Raw genomic sequence first — 23680 nt, forward strand, 5'->3', positions numbered from 1 at the left:
AAAGTTGTCGTGAAAATTTTTTTTTCGATTATCCCTCCCCAAGAAAAAAAAGATCTACGCCTTTGGTTCACAAGAGTCGAGAATTGAGAGAAATGTCAAATGTGAACGATGTATGCGCCATCTGAAAAGCCCGCGATCCCTCGAAATCAAGTAGGTATAAATCCGAAAAATCTCCCGTTTTGTCTGAAAGTTTTACAGGTATAAGTAGACACACCAGGTATTCTATGCATCTTACTATGAACAGAACAATTATCGCAGTGCAGTTTCGCTTCCTACAATGCAATTATCGCTGTAATTTTCGATAATTGTTCTCCAGATACATAGAATTTTTGACAGGAGGGAAATATTCGCTGTAATTTTCGATAATTGCATTCCATTTACCTACATAGAATTTTTGACAGAAGGGAAATATTCTCCTAAAAGGTGCTTCTTGACTTCACTATTTTGCCTCTAAAGCAGTGAAAAAATCAGTACAACGTTTACACTTGAGAAATCGAATTGAATCTATTCGAAAATGTCAAATATTTTAAGAATATGGTTTTTTGGTATTCGTCAAGCTAGGTTATTGAAAATTAAGATATTTACAAAAAAAAGATAATCAATTGATATTGGTTTTTATAAAATGTGGTGCGATTAGATTAAAAAACTAAAATAAAACAAAGTAATATATACAATTACTTTTTTTTTTAATTTATAATGAATGTCTATGAAGTTAGGTCGAATCAGATTGATTAGTAGATATTAGCTGTAAAAATATACAAGGTATCTTTTCCAAAAGTTTTTCTTGTATTTCCACTTTTCTTATATTTTCACTTCCAAATAGACACTAGAGTCACTCAGCATAAAAAAATCGGAATGAACAAAACTACAAACCTGCATGTGTCCCTTTTCTCTTTTCTTCCTTAAGGTGGCGCTATGAAGAAAATTGACCAATCAACGGCATTCTTTTTAAATTTTCATTTGTTCTGTAAAAATTTAACCGTCTTTTAATTCATCCTCAACACACGACATTCGACGTGAGCGCGATAAGAAACGATGAGGAAGTCAAGCGAAAAATGAACAATACCATTAAAATCCAAAAAGGCTGGTCCCTTCAAATGTCGTCACTTTAATAAAAAGGTTTTTCAAGAGTAAGTGAGCACATCAGTGTTTTAGACATAATGAATGTAGCCAAATCATTTTCATGATAGCAGAACAAAATAGAAAATATTTTGCAGAAGTGCCTTTTTGGCAAGCAGGCCTGTTTTTTCTTGGAGAAAGCATGACCTTCCAGGTTCTTTTTTCCAAAGTACCGAAAATAGTAATTTACGTAACAAGTCCGGAAAATAGGGTTTTTTTGGACGAATAGACAAAATTCCAGGACGAGCGTAAGCGAGTCCTGGAAGTCTGTGAGTCCAAAAAAACCATTTTCGGGCGTGTTGCGTACAATATTTTTTCGGCAACCATGTAAAATAACACTATCGCTGCTGCTTTCCATATTTTATTGCGATTGCGATAAAAAAACATGCAAATTTTTGACAACTAATTTCATATGAACTGTCAGCCGTTATCTCGGTTGCTATGGATTCTATGATTCTTTTCCGGCCTAGTCCGGGAAGTACGTACTTTCCGGACTAGGCCGGGAAATGCTACTTTCTCAGAGAAAAAGCGTCCGGGAAGTGAGCACTTCCCGGACGGTTGCCGAAAAAGGAAATATTGTGCACGTGTTGTCATCATTTCATATTTGTTCATTTTTATTGCCTTCTATTTGCAGAGTCTGCATAATAAACATCAGATTGAGTAACTAATCCGAAAAACAGGCATAGATAATGTTGAGGATAGGTGGAGTGACTCGACGTGAAATGAATATTCGACGTAGAATTTTTTGTGTATTAGGGAATTCTGAAAATTACAGACCTCCAAAAATTACGGTCCCTCTACTCTCGACGGGCGTGCTTATACACTGTGTCCGTAAAGTATGGAACAAATTAATTTTTAGCTAAACAGACCATTTTGAGAAATAATCCTTAAACACGGCGATTTTTATTTTAATTTATCGTATTTTGAAATAATAATCTAATATACAGGGTGAATTTCTTTCGAGTATTTACGTCACCGTCATTTTTTTAAAATGGAACACCCCCATTTTGTCTTAATTTTCCGATTACTCTAGCTGAGCTGATTTAAAAAAATTATCACATGTTGATTCCAATTGGTATAGGGTGGACAAAAATAATAAATTAAATCTTAGCAATAATTAAAACATTCACGAATACGTACAAAAAATATTGTAGCACTAAACTGTCATTGAAAACCAATAAATCACTTAAGGAATAATGACATTTCACAAAAAACTAGACGACTTTGTTTTTTTTTTAAATGAAAAGAAATAATTTCTTTCATATTTTGTCTGCTAGACCACAAGTACCAAACATGTTAATTTAACTAATAAAGAATGTTACGCATTACTTTCTGAGCACACACAAAACTATTGTATTTTTGTCCATTCAAAAAAAATGACGGTGACGTCATTACTCAAAAGTAATTCACCCTGTATATTAGATTATTATTTTAAAAAAGGGGTAAATTAAAATCAAAAATCGACATAATGAAGGATTATTTCTTAAAATGGTCTGTTCAGCTAAAAATGAATTTGTTCCATATATTTTGCGGACATAGTGTATAAGTCATCAACTTACAAAATAAAGGGAGATGTCATATAATGATGGCATATATTTGGAATGGGTAATATATCTATCTTGGGTTGACGGTCTTGGATAGTGTTTGCTGCGAACCATTAAGTGATTTTATTTAAAAAAAAAAATTTTTGCAGGTGGGATACTCAGCTGAATAGTATTGCCGAATCCAAGCTCAAGGATTTGTTCCCTGTAGTTCCAGTGATATTCATCAAAGCTATAACACAAGACAAACAGGATACAAAAAATATGTACGATTGCCCTGTATACAAAACAAGAATGAGAGGGCCCACTTTTGTATGGACCTTTAATTTGAAAACTAAAGACAGACCTTCGAAGTGGACTTTGGCTGGGGTTGCAATATTATTGCAGATATAACTCTTTATTTAGGTATGCTCTATTTTTCTTCAATATTTCAATGTTATATCTTACAAAATATATATATTATGTTTTAAGTTAAGTATTATTCTTGCTCCTTGAGGCATTCAGATATTCTGTTGACATCGATCTAATTTACAATAGTTGATCCCCCATATTGGAAGACATGTGCGAGAATTCAATTTCATAAGGGATAAATCGGTAATTCGAGATGAACAGCAATGGTAACAAGGCATACAGATACGCATAAAAATGTTTTGCAGGATTTAACACCATGATTGCGATTAAAAGTCTTACAAAGTCCACAGCAGAGTTGAGAAAAACTTAAGCTTGATTTATTCTACCTTACGGTAGATATGCCCTTGGGGGTCAATAATGTTTTGGAGCAATTTTCCAATAACCTTCACATTTAGAAATAACAGAATTCATAGCTTGTTTGCTAGAAAGTATTCAAAATCTCTGCTAGATTGCGTATTATGGGATTCTGTATTCTGAATGCAAATATTTTTGATGATGATCTTTGATCAACCGAATTGAATGGTCTTAGAGAGGCAATAACATCAGAAATTTCATGTCATGCGAAAGAAGAGCATGTTTAATCCATCCTCCCGAACACAAAACACCCTCAGCGAAGGAAAAGAAACTTTTTTTTTGTTTTTTTATATTCCTGATTAAATACTTATATTGCTTGTCTTTGAAGAGAACCAGAAGAGCATAAGACATGTTATTGGAAGAATTAAGACTATCAATAATTTCATTGAACCGATTCTTCGAGCTATTTATAAATCGCAAAACATACATCGCAACACGTAAACATCAAACACCGAGAATTTATTAACTAGGTTTTTCAAAACATTATTTGTAGTGAAAACGGTTTGAACAGTCACTGTACGTTCCTCCTCCACTAGGTATGGAAATAGAGATGTAGGAATGAAACTTGAAACACGCTAGCGTAACAATGGTGGACCTGTATACCACCAACTTCCCGAGAGAAGATGAGTAGGTTGTAACACACCACTAGAAGCGATATCTGCAGGAATACTCTCAGTATCATCAGTGTCATCGCTAACGTTCAGTTACACGTCTTGTAGCGACGTAATATCAAATATAAATTTAATTATCAATAGATAATATTGTTCATATACTGAATTTTCTAAAAACTCTGGAATACAAATGAAAAATATTTTCCTTCAGATAGGACTCAATGAAAGTCAATTCATTATTCTGTCATTAAAGAAATTTGATAACCAATCAAGGAAAATATCTCGAAACACTAGATTATTGCATTTATTTACTAGGAATATAGAGTCAAGTACATTAAATGCGCGAGAGGGTTCAAAAACTATTCCCGCCACCAATAAAACTTCATCTAAGCTTTCATAAACATGCTCAACAAACTGCCGTTTCCGTAGGAAGACCCTTTTTACGAACATCTTTGTCAGTATGACAGAATTGAAATCGGTCGATAATTTGCGATTTCACATAATGTGTCGTCCTTTTTTCAAGAAACTGCTTTACAATCATTGTTTTGAAGATGGAAATATACCAGTTGGGACCGATAAGTTGATCTAATTCATTTAATTGGTACAGGAAGATAAGAACCAGCTGCCTTGAGAATCTTTACTGAGATGAAATCTGTACCCACACTTCTTTTATTTTTTTCAAATTTCTGATCACTTCTTACACTTCAGTTTTCTGAACAGGATCTGATGACATTCTACATGTGGTACCGAGTACAATTCTTATAACTTTTATTCTGATAAAAACGTCAAATTACTCTATTTGTATTTTCAGTTATTTAAAAACTTATTATGAAACTCAAACTCACCTTTTTTGATCAGCGTATTGTGGTCAGTTATAAAGGAGGCCCTACACTATCAAGCGGCTTGATCAAATGCTTGAACCTCCGATTGATGGGAACTTCAAGCGTGCTTCAATCAACACTTCAATCTTTTGATCAAAACTCTCTTGTCAGTCGAAGCAGAGAAGTGGAACAGTGAGTTTTGCCATCGCGCTTTCGCTTTTTTGCGTTACAATGGTGTCGAATTCAGATTTGACCTTCCTAATCACAACATTGGTTGCCGTGAAGCAGAAAAAGAAGGAACAGAAGAAAAGAAGGTGGACTAAGGAGTGGTACAAAATGAGAAACCGCTTCACTCATGAACATCTCCCAAATTTCCTGTGTGATTAGGAACCAGAGGACTACAGGATGTTGATGCCATGGTTTCCAAAGAGTGACTGACTCAATGCTTGACGAAAATTGCCCTACACTATCAAGCCGCTTGATCAACCGCTTGAGTAATTCAAATATTCTATCAATCACCGTCAACGCTTGCTTCAATCGTCAAATGGGCTTCTACACTATCAATCACGCTTGATACAATCAATTTGCTCAAGCATTTGATCAAGCCGCTTGATAGTGTAGGGCCTTCTTAAGAGGTATCACAAGAGCATAAACAATATTCGATTATACACCGAGGCATGAGACGTAGACGTGGTCCAACTACTTCGAGTTAGGTACTCGAGTGAAGAGGTTCGTACATATAATCGAATATTGTCTATGCTCGAGTTGGTATTCGTTACGATTATATAACAAATTATATTTTCAATTTCTCTAACTATAACCAAAGCGCTGCAATTTGAAAAATTCAATGACATTTCACTGAGCTGTTCTTTTAATTTTTTGGCGAACGTCCAAGAGCGTTACTATGAATATAATCACAATATGGCAGGAGGCTAAACACCAAAACGATTATACTACGTCGTCAAGAGTATATTCACTTATCAATACGCCGTAACTATGAGAATTTCATGGATTTTATTGGTTCATCAAAACATAAATTATATAATGTAACTTAGGGCTTGTTTCACCACCTTCTGCTAACGTCCCGGATAGCCTAGAAATAACATATCCGACAGATTTCTCTAAAATTATGTTTCACAAGTGTTGGATTGATAACACCTAGATCCGGTGGCCTCTATATTCTTAACCAGCAAATTACCGAACTTTCTCTCATGAGTCACGAAAGCTTCTAATCATAATACGCCAGGGGCGGATCCAAGGGGGTGTAAAGGGGGTAAGTACCCTTTAAGCTGCCCAGAACTAATGCAGGTTGTCTTTTTTTGTGACCTTCCATTCAGAATGAATTGCTTTTTTTGCTTTTTAAGGTTCTTGAGAACAATTCATGGATTGTTGACTTAATGCATAGCTCTGCACATCCTGTATATTTACTCCATTCTTATTGTTTAATTTTCGGATTCGATACAATCAAGTTAATTCAATAGCGAATTGGAATCTTACACATCAAAAATATAATTTTGTTTGCATCTTGATATGTATCAAGATCGCTTTCAACACACCCATGTCTGTTCATAATGCTTAACTCATCTCGGATGAATCTACAAATGAGAAAGAAATGTCTCCGTAAAATCGCTCTCAATCAATTTATTCATGAGAATTTTCCTTGCTTGAAATAAAAACATTGAACCAAAATGAAATTGCAATCAGCCTTGTATATCTCCAATCAGATGACTTTAATAGGACTCTACCTAAATTACTTTTGATCGCTATTAATGGTTTTTAGAAATTTTGAATCCTGAAATAATTTGTTTCCTAACTTTTTTCCAATATTGAATTGATCAGATGAATAGAAAATTACTTACACCTTAAAATCCCATCAAAGTTCTTAAACATATTATTATTCACTTCTACCATTTACGGTCAAATCCCGAAAACGTGTGTCAACGCAAGATGACAAACCAGTAGAAATCAATTTTAGAGCACATAAAATAGCAATATTTGTAGGTTACAGAAGGTACATAATTTCTTGTGAAATTATGTTTCATGCAAATATTAACTGAGTAGAAATAAGAGTTCATCTTTCTTCCTCTTGTTTTATTTTTTTCAAGAACTGAGCTTATTTCCATAATTTTATCATAGTCAATAGGTAGATATTATCTGCATGATACATGTCTTTTTATTTCCGGTAAGTGATATAACTGACTGCGTTTGGCGAAGTGAGCAGTTTCAAATCTGATACCTGAGCGCTTACATACAGATCCTAAAGAGATTAGCTAGAGCGGTTGCTGTGGCCTCAGCTACACTAGGAGCGACAGGTGTGATGAACTAAAAAAGGTGTGATAAACTAAAGAAGTATTTTAGGAAAGCTGCCGTTTGGATATGTCAAAATACACCTGCCATCCAATGGCTCAAATGGCGTCCACTCACTAAACATGTTCAGTATAAGTGGGAATTTTTTCTGGTGGTAAACAAAACAAATTCCCAGCTGTTATTGGCCCTTTTTTTTAAGAGGGATATATCCCCCCCCCCAGAAGGAATATCCATTATATGTAACAACCTTATGTATCACAATCTTATTATGAGTAAGCAAACTTCTTTGGAAAACTTCTTCAAAAGAAGGAAAATTTGAATTTTTTTTTCATTATACCCTCCTCCCCAAGGCTTATGTCTGGGTACGCCACTGTTGCCTTTGCAAGATGTTTCACCATGACGCACCACAATATTATTACGGTTAAGCGCTGAAATTTAAGAGCTACATTCTCAATTTGTTTGGAAATACCAAAAAAGGGTATTTGATCAAACATGTTTTTTCTTATGGAACACTCTGTTTTCCATTGAACATTCAGAATGCAGGAAATAGTCGAAATTTTTCAAATATTTTCCTATGCCGAAAACTTGGTTTAGAGATATGTATTTCGATTTTTCATAAATTGAAGGGACCTTTCTTTGGAAAATACTAATAACTTCCAAATCAATGAATTTATTTGAATAAGATATTAAAATTGAACAAAAGAAGAACGGAGGTAAGTATTGACTTTTTGATAATTATTGAGAATTCTACTAGGTGCTCGAAATGAGACAATTCGGGGATGACTTTGACTTATTCAAACATCAAAATCGCTCAGATTTCTAATGGTACACTACATATTTCATTTTATCGTCTGGTAAAGAAATTTTCGAATGAAATGAAATTTGCTACCTATTAAAAAAATGAAATACAGGGTATGCCATGTGGTATAAGGCCGATATTAAGGCTCGAATAAGCAATCATTTGGTTCTCACTATTTGTGGGGTTGTCTAGAATTACTCGGTCTCACATGCCATGATCACCTCCGTTTGTTAATGAGGATAAACATTTTTTTTACTATATGGACACTTTCTTGTGCATTCACCTAAGCGTCTCGACAATAATATATTTTTAAAATTCTAATCAGGAAAGACGATGGCTCAAAAAGATGAAGTTATTAATATTTTGGTATGTGTAATCGGAATGAAAGCATACTGCATTAAAGTGCAAAATCAAACAAAATACATATATTGAGGGTATCTTCATTTAACTCATACATTCTTCAGTACCTACATGAAAGATTTTCTATATAATTTGATCCGTTAGATGAAAGTTTTTCTGTTGAATAGATGACATACTCCAGGTCCTTTGAAATAAATCAAGCCATCTGTTTTCAAGCAAAGATTAGCACAAGTCATAAGATGAGATCCTTTCAAACATCGATCGCATTCTAGGATGCATAATTCAACTGGATCTAATTCAGGGGTTTCCTCATCGTCTGATGCTACAAAGGACATCAGAGAAGACAAGCAGAGTGCAAAAATAAGAATTTCGCGAATACCTGTGAAAATAAAAACGGCTGATTAGTTCACATTATGTATTTTGCAATCTAAAGAGCTAAAATAATTGAAAACAGATTATAAAAAACAGCAACTCCTCGATAATAGTTTCAGTTATTTGATTGTTCGAAAAATGAACTCAATTTGGGCACCTTTCATCTTACTAATCATTAGATGCATGGTTTGATTCTGTGAGTATGTAAAAAGAATACTTCGAAGCATATATTTAATTTTCTGTTTATTATTTTGGACTTGACCCAGCCCTGAAATTTTTGTAGTGTAAGAAATGTTAAGAATCTAAAACAAATTTCAAAAAATATAATCTTTTAGAAAACTTAAAAGTATCTTTTAAGATAATTGAATTGTAGATTATACCTATTTTTTAGATTTCAATTGTATGACCAGGAAGTTTTATTAAAAGGTGACTCTCATTGTTATGGTTCTGCCTAGCTTTTCATTGTTAGGTTCAGTTTAATTTTCCCTGAAGATATGGCCATGTAAATGACCGAAAGCTAGGCCAAATTCAATAAAGAGCTCAATAAGATCTTTGAGTGAGTTTATACCTAATACATTATTCCTTTGACCGATGTTGCAAATCTTCGATGTTATCCACTGACCTTGCATACACTTAACTATAACTATAAATAACGCCGAAGACAAAAGTCCAAAGGATTCAATATAATATAGAATAAGGCATTTCAAAATCAGAAATGATAACTTTTCCTCAACAACAAATTCAAAGAAAGTAAGCGAAATACTCAATGAAAGTAGGTAAGTAGTTACATAATTGTCGTATGAAAACCAAATGTTTGATGCCAGTTGGGATTTTTTGATGAAGCGATTGAAAACATTTCAATTGTAGATTCAATAAACAAGATATCTGAAAGATGAAAATAAATCGAGTATCGTATCTGGTTGCGCTAGTAGATGATTTGAAAACCGAAAATCGCTCATATTTCCAAAACGGCTCATTTGCGGACCCATGTTTATGTGAAATTTTTTACTTACATTGAAACTTTGTTTCTTGACACCCGATATATTATGTATTGCTACGAAGATACTGTTCACAATTTTTTTTGTAACTCAAAATCCCAAAACTTATGGTTCTGGAAAAATGAAATTTTCGAATTTCAGATTGGATTTCAGAATGAATACCCCTTGTTCGAATCCATGCCAGCTGGTTATACAAAAAAAAATTTAATTCGATTATTTCATTTTTTCTGTTACGTATTGAGATATTCTGCGTAAAAAGCGGAAATAATAAATTATAGCGCAAAATTTACAGAGTTTATTCTGCAACGCTTTCAATACTACACCACTTTGGGAACTAAAAAAGGATAATATGCAAGAATTATCTAAAACAGCCTAAAACACATATCATGTTGAGTAAATTCATTGTAAACATTCTGAGTTTGTTTGAGATAATGCTTACATTTTAACTTTTTTCATTTTTTTTGCCGCTAATGATGTCTTAATGCCAAAAGCCCTTCTTAACAAGAAATAAAAATTAAAGAGAAGATTTAAAGTGAGTTTATTTACCAAATTCTGAAAATATCTTCAATTGAAAAAAATGTGTTATATATGATAATATATTGACTGTTGTCAAATTAAGTTATGATCACTTCCTTTCCTTTTCATTATGTTTTCTGAAGGCATGTGTGTGCAAGGTGCGAGAAAGAGGAAAACTGACAAGCATATTTCCAATTGAAGCCTTCATTGCCGACTGATAGTCATTGTATTTTTACATAATATTCGCCTTTCATCTTCAACGAAATGAATTGTTAATTGAATATTCGGATGTAAATCTACTACCCTATCCAAAAGTTTTGATAAGTCGAGTGATTCGAGTGAATATGAAATAGTTATTTTTTTTCATGAAGCTTTATAAGGTGTTATAAGGATAAAGTTCAAACTCACCAAGTAGTGTTCGCATGGTTATGCTCAATATTATGACTAGAAAAGATTTACTGAGGCATTATATAAATAGGTAGTTAGCAAAACATCTGCTTTATTCCCTAAACATCGATATTAATCCCTCGCTGAAGATAATCGAAAATCCATCAATAATGTCTATTAATTGTTATCAAATCAGGGAGCTTTGCGATAAGCCAGGATCGTTCCTACTTTTTTCATTTCGAATAATATTGGGAATGGTTGGCTAAAGTGGTTGAAAATTTGGTATAATGAATGAGGACTACTATTTAGCCACATTTTCTTATTCGATAAAATGTTAAATACTGTCCTATTATTTCAGACCTAGCAGAGGTACCTTACTGTTTAGTTTTGAAGAATTGTCGATAATTAACTTTTTTTTAGGATATGAAATCTACTATCTTAATTAAATATGAGTTGTGTCGCTGAGCCGTCTCTGTTGGCAAACTATAAAGCAATAATGCACGTGAAGTTTGATTGATCATCAATCGAATATTAGGTGATTGCGGGGAATGGTTAAAAGTAGAATTTCATAAGAAATTAATGATATCCAAAATTGAATTAGATTTTATTTTTTCAAGTCTGTTTACAACTAATGTAAGTAGGTGTCATATTTGTGGAGTTATGACTCAAGGAAAAAAAAATAAAAGCGAACAAAAAGAAACCGATTGCTGTAAAATAGTTGTTGACAATATTCAGTATAGAAATTTCACAATATGCTGAAAAAAATTCAATGAAAAACTCATCATATCGTCAAACTGATCAAGGAGAAAAACCGTGAATGGAGGATAGCTTGCAGATCCAGAAATCCGGCCTATAAAACAGCAGCGAATCAACTCCAACGGGAAGTCAGAAATGGGTTAAAATATTGTTTAGAGGTAAACCAAAAGCATGGTCCAAAAGCTACAATCTCTGACGAGCGAGAAAAATTCAAATTGGAACATGGAAAAGTTCTAAAATCAGAATAAAAGCCCCCACACCAATCCACGCATCAGCCGATAGAATGATGTATACAGATAAAGACAAAACATAAGCATTCTCTGGCAGCCTGTAAGTCCTAGACCATGTGATTAAAGTGGAAAAGTCCATGAAGATAATCTCACGGAAAACGCCCGATCAAGAGGATACATAAACACCAAGGATGAACTAACTTCGCAACTAAAAAGGAGAAAACCCCCCGTACTCGATGGTATCTCAAATAAAACTTTGAAATTATCATCAGACAACGCCGTCAAAGCTCTCACATGTATTTAAAATTCTAAAATTCAAATATTTTTCAGATAGGTAGAAGAAAGTCACCGTGATTTTCATCCAGAAGCTAGGAATGGACTAGAAAGTCCCACAAAACTACCACCGATCAGCGGTCATCAATTGGGAAAGTGGTCAAAATGATCATCTACTCCCGCTTGGCCGATATCATGAGGCACAAGAACATCCCCCCAAACGTTCCACCACAGACCAGCTGCTCAGAGTTCTGGAATATGCATCGACCGGTTTCGAATGGAATCAGGTAACTGGTGTCATTTTGCTCGATATTTCATTCAACTTTGACTTTTAGAACTCCATGAAGTGTTTCTCTTCCGCCCATCATTCTCGTCCTGTGAGGGATTCAGTGGACCAACAGTTTCCAAATAGATGGATTGGTAGGGGCGGACCGACAAGATGGTCTGCTAGATCACCGGATCTTGTTATAAATTAAACGCACTGTTTAATAAAAGTCTTTAATAAAATATAGGAAATTACTGTGTAGTAAACACACTGACAAATATACAATAATCCTCTTCAACAACGGCCAACGAGAGAAAGGGGCGAGCATAGCTTGCACATGGCCTATCTAACAATTACACAGAATAAATATACAACTGCGCATGCCGCGCATAGAAATACTACAAGACAACTTATATTACTTATGTACTGGGTAAATATTTCAACAGATCTCACCAAAAATGATTTTTTGTGAGGACACATAAAGAGAATCGTGTATGTTGAAGTTCCAACTACAGCTTCCAATATGCGAGAGAGAATGGTGACTGCTTTCCGAAGAATGATTCCAGCCATGCTGATGAGGGTTAGTGGGTCATTCAACCCTCGGATCGCTTTGTGTTCCAGAGAAGGCGGACGAGTCCTTGAACATCTCTTAGATCAGTAACACAATTTTCTATGTCTTTTTCAACGCCCGTTTGTTTTTATATCCAATATTTGAATAAAATTTTCCGTTCTGATTTCATTTTTCGTGCCTGCTGGACGCAGGAGTGAAAATAGCATTTTGGTTACTTCTGGAAAAATGTAAAGTTTTAAACTGTGTACATCATCATAAAAAAAGGGTGTTACATTCGAAAAACTCGAGAAAAACCAATTTCAAATTCTTCATATTTGGACATTGATAACGGACACCCTGTATAAAAAAACTTGATCATTTAGGAACAATGACTAGGCAAATTCTTAAGTTGAAAGAAATTTTGATCAAATTCATGTTTCTATCTATTTTGAAAATCGGTAAAGGGCTTTTACCGAACTACTGTTTCGTCGAAATTTTGCAGTTTTTTTCTGAATAAGATCCGTACCGTTGAAAAAATATCACTAATATTTTGCATCATGATAGAGGTATTGAAGAGCATTGAAAATATGCAAAAATATAAGGGGTGCTCCATTTAATTATTTGTTGAATAATTTTATATGGGAACATAATTTCCAGTATATCAGAAATAATTTCCTGAGATGCAGAATTGAAAGTACAAAGGGAATGCTCTTCAACTAAATTCCTAAAACGTCTGATTTGGAAGCTATGGAAGCCTAACGCTCTATTGCAGGACCCTGTATATGCAAATCACACTGTTATCATGGACAGGTCAAAACATCCCCGATTGGCAACCAAATACCTTCAGGAGAACGTGGGCCATCTGAAAGTATGTAGAAGGAAGCAGTGAATGACTAATCAAAGTGAAGGCAGAAAAGAGAGCTGCTCTTCTCTTGTCATGGAGATATTATAAACCATTCGGTCGCATCCTAATAAATGGATGTGATATCCCTTGGAAATACCAAGTAAAATATTTGGGAGTCATCTTGGAAACGAAACCCTCATTCAACCAACACCTTTAATATGCCGCCCGAAAGGGTACAATGGTGATTGCCAAATTGTCTTCGGTGCTCTCTAGTCGCAGCTACATGTCCATTCAGAAAAAACTCATCTTGTATGAACCATTGTCCGTCTCACTACAACTTATGCTTCAACGGCTTAACCACCCTCCGCGAAAAAAATCAATTTAGAAATCTATCAGAATATATTCTGCGGGACCGCCTTCTACGCGAACTGGTTTGTTCGGAATATCTAAGTCCATCTTAAGGCGAACCTACCACCGTTGAAAATATTTCTTCATGAAATCGCTCTTTCCGTCTTGGGAAGGCGATAAAACGCCTCAGCCGATCAGCCAGAGACTACGACGAATCTTCCACCAGATACAAGCGTCCAAAGCTTGTAGTCTAACCGAGTCTTTCGATGCTGCACTGTATCAGTCAATCACCCCCAAAATACCTTTCGGTCCATCTAATATTTCTAAAAGCCTCTTGAAAAGTACGAGCAATCCCAATTTCTGGCATGTATAACTCCTTCCAGATCTGGATAAATGAGTCTATGACCCGTATATTCCAAACAGCCGACTAGGTTTAGTGATTAAGAGTTTCATACTGTTCAACCTTTCACAAGGTACCTAATTTGCCCATGAGGATTCCGTCTGCTTTTAAAAAAATTGCAAATATTCTTCCTCAAATATAAAACTATCGTGTAATGTATGATAGCCTTGATTGAGGGATGATATAACTTCACTGTACTAAAAAATTGCTTTGCCAGATGCCTTCGAAAGTTTTTACTGCAACCAATAATTTTAATGTGTGAATCAGTGGAAATGATGGGAAATATTTATTAGTTCACCTGATAAGGTTCTTTCATTGGAATGAGCATTCATAAATCTTAAATACTAATTAATTCAAAGTAATAAAAACGCTTTTTTCGATTAACCACCTTTTTTCGATTTAAGTATCTGTGTATTTACAAGAATACAACATTATACAGTACCCATTGGGGCAGTTAAGCTCAGATGTCGTCTCCTACCCTTGAATAGCTCAGCGTCATCTGTTATTGAGTTACTTAGGTACTTTTTCTATCTAATATAAATGCTTCATAGGCATCCAATAAATTTAAATTGTTTATATGCGTGAAGACGACTGCTCTATTAAGACAACGCTTTAGACTTTTAGAGTATCTACACCATCGAATAAAAACCACGATGGTCCTAATATATTTATATTATCATTGTGTAAAGAATTCTTTATACAATCACATTAAGTCATTATTTTAATCGACTTCTAATAGATGGCGGTATTTACTCTCACACTACTTTTAGGAGAAACTTTTGTTTAATTAATTCAATAACATATGAAATATCATTATTTCAGCTTATTTTCATTTAAACTGCCCAATATCTGTGGTTGAATTCATGACGTAATTGGATACTGTTATTTATTTATTATTATCTACTATTTACCAATCTTCGCTTCAAACTTGGTTCAAAGGAGATAAGCAGCGATTCACATCCCATCATTACCCACATATTTCAGTTCTTGATAAATTCATCTGCTTATAGATGTTAATTCTTATACCTTATCTGTTATCAATTCCAACAGAATATTCTGAACACGAATATGTTTCTCAGAAGATTCCAAAACCATATTATTTCATCTCAAATAAGCAAAAAGCTTTCAAATGCTGCCTCTGTTATCAATACTAAGCTTGACACTAATTCACAACAATATAAAGTAATTATTTTCTTATTGATTTTAAGAAACAAAATATAACTGAATCATTTGAACTTTTCAGGACAATTCTTGTTATATGTTAGAGTTAATTGAGACTCTTCATGAAAAAACAACAGAAATACTCAAAGGAGGTGGATCAAAGGCACTCAAAAGGCATAAATCTTGTGGAAAATTACTTGTACGAGAAAGGATAAATTTACTTCTTGACTCGAATAGCTCATTTTTAGAGCTTTCATCTTTAGCAGCTAATGGAATGTATGATGGATCCATAAAATCTGCAGGAATTGTGACAGGAATAGGAAGAATTCATGGGTAAGTGAATGATTATCAACATTTATCGGAAGCATCAGAATTAAGTACAGTAATAAAAATTCCATCTTAATTTCAGAAATAACTGTATGATTGTAGCGAATGATGCTACAGTTAAGGGAGGTACCTACTTTCCAATGACTGTAAAAAAACATTTGAGAGCTCAAGAAATTGCAATCGCCAACAAATTACCATGTATTTATTTAGTGGATAGTGGTGGTGCATTTTTACCACTTCAATCAGAAGTTTTTCCAGATAAGGAACATTTTGGGAGAATTTTCTTCAACCAAGCTACTATGTCTTCAATGGATATAGCACAGGTAAATTCTTTCAATAATAATGAAATAATATAGAAATGTCTCTAATCGATAGCATAAATATTGGGTGCTGATGAAATTCAGTTTAAATTTTAAATGTTTTATGAATTATAGACTCCACCTTGAATTGGGAAATAACTAGAAAATGCTGTATACTATTATTTCTTCAGAGATTTTGCAATAATTTCAAACGAGCTAAAAAAGATGTATAATTATATATTTATCGATTTGTGGGTGCACATCTTCTAAACTTCCTGTAGATAAAAAATCAGCAGCTGCTTACATGCAATCTAATTTAATTATGTCAACACAAAAAAAAAGAGAATGTGGAGGTATCAATACCGATGCAGTTTGGCAAACTGGGTTGTTAAAATTACCACTTTCACTCTCATAACAATATTGAATTACTTCCGTTAGATCCATAATTATTAGTCAACAGTTTTTGAACAATATGTGATTCTTCAATATTGTTTTATGTGATATAAAAGATTGTTATTTATAAAAATTGTGGAACTCTAATGTTCTACTTGAAACGGATCAAGTTGTTTCGATAATAATATTTAAATGTGTAATATTTTTATATGAAACCATGTAATATGCTTGCAAAAACAATAATAGTTCCATGCTTTTTCTCAATCATAAGATAGAGGAATGTGATGAGAGGAATGTTCTTTACAATGTAGTTGATAAGTAAAATCTGGTCACGTCCTAGTTTGTGGCCAACATAATTTCCTATTTAATATGGCTCTACTTTCTTTAGTCCACTGTTGTTCTGCACTTTTCGGATTTTCGTCGAAATTCTAGTTGACAGTTGGCATAAAATGTATATACAAAGAATAACAACATTTTCGGGCTAGGAAATGTCGAATATTGATTTAATTTTCAGTCAGCCAAATCTTCTGGTGAAAACTGAACTTAGATTTTGTGAAATTGATCCAAAGTCAAAGAGGTTAGGTTGCCGTCAAACAAACTTCAAACTCGAAGGTCACAGATAACATAGTAGATATTCCAAGATATATTCTTATCTCTGTTCTGCTCTACATAGAGCAGTTCCGAACTGTTCTGTTCTTAGAACATTAATAAGAGGAACGAAAATCGCCTTGTAACTGATGCATTTGTTCTGATTCCAATATTCGTCGCTCCTTGTCTGACGGGACACTATAGCAGTTACGTTACATTATTTCAATTATTTCGAAATTATCTAAAACATAAGTTTGCAATGGGTGCGTTCAGCAGACTCTACAGTTTCCGCTATAGAGCGTTTCTCAGAACATTAATAAGAGGAACGGAAATCGCATTGTAACAGATGCATTTGTTTAGAATCCAACATTCGTTCATCACTCCTTCTCTGACGGGAAACCATAGCAGCAGCGTAACATAATTTGATTTATTTTGAAGTTATCAATTGATGCTCATGATATTCATGAAAATTCTTTCGTGCAGTTGAATAATTCAGCTATTGTCGATTTATAAAAACAAGGATTTCTGTTGAAACATTCAACAATCAAATCAGCTAGCCGATGGTAGCTCGATTGTTATTGGCGACACTAAACATCTATCTCACTTGTATTCGGAATCGAGCACAAATGTTTACTTACCTCTATATTCTAAAGTTCTGTTCTTTAAAAAAAAAACCTGTTCTTTGATAACCTAGCTGTTCTTTCATAAAAGGTGACCATGGATATTTATAGATGGTATTGGGTAACTTCTAGTCGTAAATATTTTCTCACATGACGACAATTGAATCCTTCTAATTTTCGGTTAATAAAAGACATACTTTCATTTCTACATTTTTTGTGATATCTATATTTTATTCGTATTCATATACTTATTTTTTTGTTTTGTTTCAAGCTTAGTTTTTCCAAATTCCACTCATCTATTAATTTATCGGTTGTGCTTGAGCTTGTGACCTTTACCCATACAAATTTGCAGTATTGCTTTGAGATGATTCAATATAAAATATATATACAAATAATTAATTATTTTCCAATTTGTGACTCCTTGCATTCTGTACATAATAATACTCAACGAACATTGAAATACTTTTCATTGCACATTATAATACCAAATGATATTTTGTGAACAGAAATTAATGAAATAATTAAATCATGTTGAACATATGATATTGTATCACTTGACTATTGAAGAAGAAAATACAATTCCATTTGGCGATTGACAATAAAATAATAATTTCTGGGATTGCTGACAACAATCCAAGAAAATATAACTCTTTCTATTTTACACTTTTTTATTTTTCTTTTCACTCTGATGTATGAAAACCTCTAGCAGCTGAGCTAGCTGGAGTAACGTCGCTAGGACTTTTGTGTGGCTTGCACCCATTATAATCCCACCTCATATCGTAACATAACTGAAGAATACTCAAATCCCTATGGATATCATATTTTTAGAAGAAAAACTCGTTAATCCAGTAGCGTACCATTTTAATTGATAATATGTACTAGAATTGTTTCGCAACCGACTGAATGGGTCTTTTCAAAAGGGGAAGCATTCACAGTACTCGGTTGGTTATTTGTAATATCGTAATGACTGAACTTGAATCTGTTACTCGGTAGACAGTTATCTAAAATTAAAATATCTAATTTTCTCTGAGCACCTGTTAAAACTTCCAATTTCATTTAAATTAATCTGATCTGAAAGCGGTGCATAATTTGGAAAAACCTGACAGACTTGAAGGTAAAAGTTTCAAGTCTACTGAAAAAATTGTCTACTCTGAAATGGTCCTCACATATTCTGTTATTTTTGTTATTATTACAGCTGGAATGAATAGCATTATCCCATTCTGACATTCTAGAACTAGATTTATGCAGAATTACACCTTCCTAAAATTCTTAAAAAAATTGAAAACTATTGAATTTTTTCAATTGTTTTTGGGGATAAGGGGGAGAGGATAAGAGTAAACGTGCCTAGAAATCACCATTTTCATAATGTTTCATTGAAAATTCTTGAATTCACTATAATTCCATGAAATTCCATATAAGTTCATCGATAATTCCTTCGTTATTTCCGCAATTTCTGAATATTTTACACTGAAATTTCGCAGTGTAAAAAACCCCTCGTTAAAGTTAGTAGTTAGTAGTAGATTTTTGTGATGAATATTTGATCTTTATGAACTTCATATCACACTATACCCTTTACCTTTTTTTTAACACAAAACACTGTTACACTGGTATAGTTTCCTTCCCAATTTGAGTTGTGCCACATCGGTGTTGCCGACCTGCGTTTTGATTTTCTAGGAAGAAAAGTTCAGTTGAGTTTAATGCTTTACTCAAGCGTCAAAGAGACCTGGAGGCATGTGCATCCTAACCACAAACCATCAAGTTCAGAAAAATACACGAAAAGGACATAGTGATACGCAGTGTATATCTGGATACTTTTTCAGATTGCTGTTGTTATGGGATCTTGCACTGCAGGAGGTGCTTATGTACCTGCAATGGCAGATGAATCCGTAATTGTAAAAAAACAAGGTACAATATTTTTAGCAGGTCCACCTTTAGTCAAATCATCCACAGGGGAAATTGTAAGTTATTACATATTAATTATGATATTAATTTTCCAAAAGAATCAATTCATTTAGAATGAAGATTTATCGGAAAAGCAGAACGGTAATATTTCATTACTCTTTATTACAGGAAAACAATGAATTCAATGAAATAGGGAACTTGTTAGTACATATTAATATCATTGAATCGCCCACAACTACCTCAAACAACAATTCATTAACGGAACAAAGTGTAACATACGAATACTTCAAACAAATCCATAAATAAATGCTATTCGAAAATAAATATCATGAATCATGATTAATAACTCACAAATGTAAGCATTTGCTTAAAAAATCCACATACTCCACTTTCCTTCCATAATATGTACGAGTAGGTATAATGCCATTTTAAGTAGGTATTTGTGGTGGTTTCCTACTGGAATTGTTTTGATATGAACTTCAAAGCTCTCTTTTGAAATTAATTTTTATTGTGTACTCATTCAAGAAATATACTTAATTATCATTCTGCTTTTCGGTCGATTATAAAATTATCTATACAGAAAGATCTCAAACTGTCGGTTTCGAAGTTGAATAAAATGTAAAATGCCCCTGATATCGTAATGTATTATTCAAGGTTACTGCTGAAGAATTGGGAGGTGCAGATCTCCATTGCTCAACATCTGGTGTAACAGATCATTATGCGCTCAATGATGAGCATGCTCTACAGATCGCCAGAGATATAGTGAAAAATTTGAATATAAGTGCAAAAAATGAGTTTTCTGATGATTTTGAAGATCCAATATACGATAGCGAAGAATTATATGGAATAATCGGTAAAGATTTACAAAAGCCAATTGATGTGCGAGAAGTAATTGCAAGAGTTTTTGATGGGTCGAAATTCAATGAATTCAAGAAAAAATATGGAGAAACGTTAGTATGCGGTTTCTCACAATTATATGGAAAAACCGTTGGCATTATAGGAAATAATGGTGTCCTTTTTTCTGAATCTGCCCTGAAGGGAGCACACTTTGTTCAACTATGCTCTCAAAGAAAAATTCCTATTATTTTCCTGCAGAATATAACAGGTGAGACAAATGGCGGTTATCCAATATTGTAATATTATTGAATGAAAAGAGACCGATTTTACCAGTTGGAACTCGTGCATATTTATCATGTGTTGACAGACGGATTTTGCATATTTCCACGTTTCCTTGAAGGTATAGAATTAAATCGTTGTCTTTTCGATTACTGATAATCGAAATAATTTCTGCAATATAACCATTTCCGGCTTTTTGCCCTACAAACCACACAAAAAATTAACATTTTCAAATGAAATATTCAAAGTGGTGTCGTAGGGGAGAACCGTTCAGAGTAGATAAAGGACAAATTGAATGAGCAAGCATTAGGTATTCAGATGTGCCCATAGGATTTTGGTTTCAGAGATACAGGTTGGTTCCCAAAAAATAATTGTTATGATCTCGATTTTCGATAATATGAAAACTATTTTACTAATTCCTATTTATCATGATTATTTTGATCCCCAACCACTGGAAAAGAAAATTGAAATATTTCAGGCTTGCACTAAATTTGATTTACATGTTAGGTAAAAAATAGCTCTCGAGTAGAAATTCGCTAAAAAATTGAGTCGAAAATCGAACTGGTGCAATTTTTTACGAAATTCAAGGCATATTGAAAGGAAAATATTCGAATACTTTTATTTGCACTCGATTGAATAACTACTTTTATATACTTTTTATCACACACAGTTCAGCTCGCTTTCATGAAGCGAAATTATTGCGAAAATCACAGAAACAACCATTTTTAACAGGCCTCTATTGAGGCGAAATTTCACCCCATAGCGCGTTGGCCGACCCATATTTTTCAGCTTTCAAAAACGCATAAGTTGAATGTTCACATTATAAGAGTTTCTACGCAATTAATTATTTTCCTTGTAATTTTCCGAAACAACTCAAATATTTTCCGAAAAATTTAAAAAAGTTCATAACTTAGCAACCATCCACTTTCGACCCCTAGTTGAATGGACTTAATTTGTTGGAAATGGCTCTAGAATGGCCCTTCAAAGGATCACGTCGAAAATTATGAAACACCCTGTATATCTGAAGATTGAAGAAACTATTTTTTAATGAGGTATAGAGTATAATCATGGTTTCCTTTTACGTTTTATAATCAATTCATAAATTCAACATGTTATATTATGTGTGGATTTCAGAAAAAATATTTTCAACAATTATCAAACACTTACTATTGAATTATTCTGTATTCGGTTGAGTTTTCTGAACTTTTGTGAAACATCATAAAAATTATCGGTATTTGGTAGCCTTTTCCATAAATTTGTGTTCAGTTTCTGAAAGAAGTATAGACTTTTTGAATTATTCAGTTGTGTCTTCATTATAATCACTAATATTGCCACACTAGAATACACAACTAGAAGTGTTCTCTTACTATTTTCTTATTTCATATTAAGTATAAGGGCTGAGCGAAGAATACCATGACAACAATGTGCACCACGGAATATAATAATAATAACCGTCTTTATTAGGCGAAAGTTTAGCTAAAGCTTTGTTGGAATTAATTTCCAAAATCTATTAATTTCTACCCAATAGTTATTTGTTTGTGAAAAATATTGATTATCAAAAAATTTCGAATTGAGAATAATCACTTTGCTGCCTAGGCAGGAAAGTAGTTACTTTGCTGCTCAGGCAGGAAAATTGATACTTCGCTAATTGATATGTGTCTGCAAAATCTATATTTGCTGTCAATCGGGGAAAAATTTAATTATTTACAGGATTTATGGTGGGGAAACAAGCAGAAACTGGTGGAATAGCAAAAAATGGAGCAAAGTTAGTGACTGCTGTTGCAACCAGTAAAGTTCCTAAAATAACTCTGATCATTGGAGGTTCATTTGGAGCTGGAAATTATGGTAAGCTTGAACCTCTTATAGTTTTATCCTTTCATTATATGATGTGCAGTAGATCTCAAGATCTCAAGGTTATAAGCGTTGCACAAATTGCTGATTACACTCTATTGATCACTAACACGAAATGGTTTTTGATGTTAAATTTACTTGCACTTTATATAATTTTTTGTGCTAGTCAATTCAACAACCATTTGGTGTAAGGCATCAATAGAGAGTTATCGTTTTTACTGTAATGAAAAGAACTAGAAAGATTCAAGGTAGGTTTGGATCTCGAATGACGCGGTCAAGTTCAGTGAAGACAGATCAATTTTGTAAGTCTATTGAATCGTTCGTTAGTAAACATTATAATTATTAAAGTTCAGTTCTTTGTAGTGCTATATGTGTGTGATTATATTTCTAACACCATTTTTTTTCACATGAGTAACTCTCAAAATTGAATTAGGTTCTATCTCAAAGAAATGAATGAATGTTATTATTTAATGAAAATTTACCGTTTTCCAGGAATGTGTGGAAGATCTTATTCACCGAGGTTTTTGTATATGTGGCCTAATTCAAAAATATCTGTTATGGGAGGACCACAAGCTGCTGGAGTTTTATCTCAAGTAGCAAATAAAAACAAGGATTGGAGCTCTGAGAAAATAAGTGAATTTGAAAAACCTATCATAGATGAATTCGAGAAAGAAAGCAGTGCTTATTTTAGTTCTGCCAGGTATAATGTTGAAAAAATTCAAATTTGTAGGTTGCCTAAGTTTTGTAAATATTACAGATTATGGGATGATGGTGTTATAGATCCAAAAGACACAAGGAAAATTCTTGGTCTCAGTTTGGCTGCTTCTCTCAATAATTGTGATATAGAAGAATCAAAACATGGAATTTTCAGAATGTAAAATATTACTAGTATTTTAATGAATTTGAAATTATTAAAGAATATCAATTTAATGATTTATTTTATTCCCTTCGCCTGCTCAAAAATAAGAAATGCTGGAATTACTGTGAAATAACTAATATCATTTTAGTGCCTCTATATTTTTTATGGTTTTTAAAGATGTAAAGATGTCTATGACCCTCAAAATTTAACCCCAATTTTGAAAATCTTATAAGTGACATGTGATCTTGTGTTTGTGAAGTTGAATAAGTAGGTATTATTCGTTTTACGCTTATAATTTTTTA

At 33.4% G+C, this 23680-nt stretch overlaps 2 protein-coding genes and 1 long non-coding RNA gene across 4 annotated transcripts in view; 2 read left to right on the plus strand and 1 right to left on the minus strand.

Annotated features, from left to right (window-relative positions):
* LOC123679431 (dynein beta chain, ciliary-like) overlaps positions 1 to 3130 on the plus strand; it is a 53428-nt gene extending 50298 nt beyond the window's left edge. For both annotated transcript variants that reach the window (XM_045616946.1, XM_045616945.1), the window contains exon 14: positions 2813 to 3130. In XM_045616946.1, coding sequence (XP_045472902.1) covers positions 2813 to 3053 — 241 coding nt within the window. In that variant the 3' untranslated portion in view covers positions 3054 to 3130. The remainder of the gene's footprint in view (positions 1 to 2812) is intronic.
* Positions 3131 to 8373: 5243 nt separating this feature from the next.
* On the minus strand, positions 8374 to 10701 carry LOC123683458. Its single transcript, XR_006747983.1, has 2 exons — positions 10618 to 10701; positions 8374 to 8702 (listed from the first exon to the last, which is right to left on the minus strand). It is a non-coding gene; the product is annotated as an uncharacterized LOC123683458 (long non-coding RNA).
* A 4330-nt stretch (positions 10702 to 15031) lies between these two features.
* LOC123686289 (probable methylcrotonoyl-CoA carboxylase beta chain, mitochondrial) lies at positions 15032 to 23449 on the plus strand. Its single transcript, XM_045626343.1, has 8 exons — positions 15032 to 15444; positions 15506 to 15756; positions 15833 to 16073; positions 19471 to 19608; positions 20207 to 20657; positions 22379 to 22513; positions 23012 to 23219; positions 23277 to 23449. The coding sequence occupies exons 1-8, from the start codon at positions 15331 to 15333 to the stop codon at positions 23395 to 23397; spliced, it is 1659 nt and encodes a 552-aa protein (XP_045482299.1). The 5' UTR covers positions 15032 to 15330; the 3' UTR covers positions 23398 to 23449.
* Positions 23450 to 23680: the final 231 nt, after the last annotated feature.

Source organism: Harmonia axyridis, chromosome 1 (assembly GCF_914767665.1).
Source record: "Harmonia axyridis chromosome 1, icHarAxyr1.1, whole genome shotgun sequence".
In the NCBI taxonomy this organism is placed as follows: Eukaryota; Metazoa; Arthropoda; class Insecta; order Coleoptera; family Coccinellidae; genus Harmonia; species Harmonia axyridis.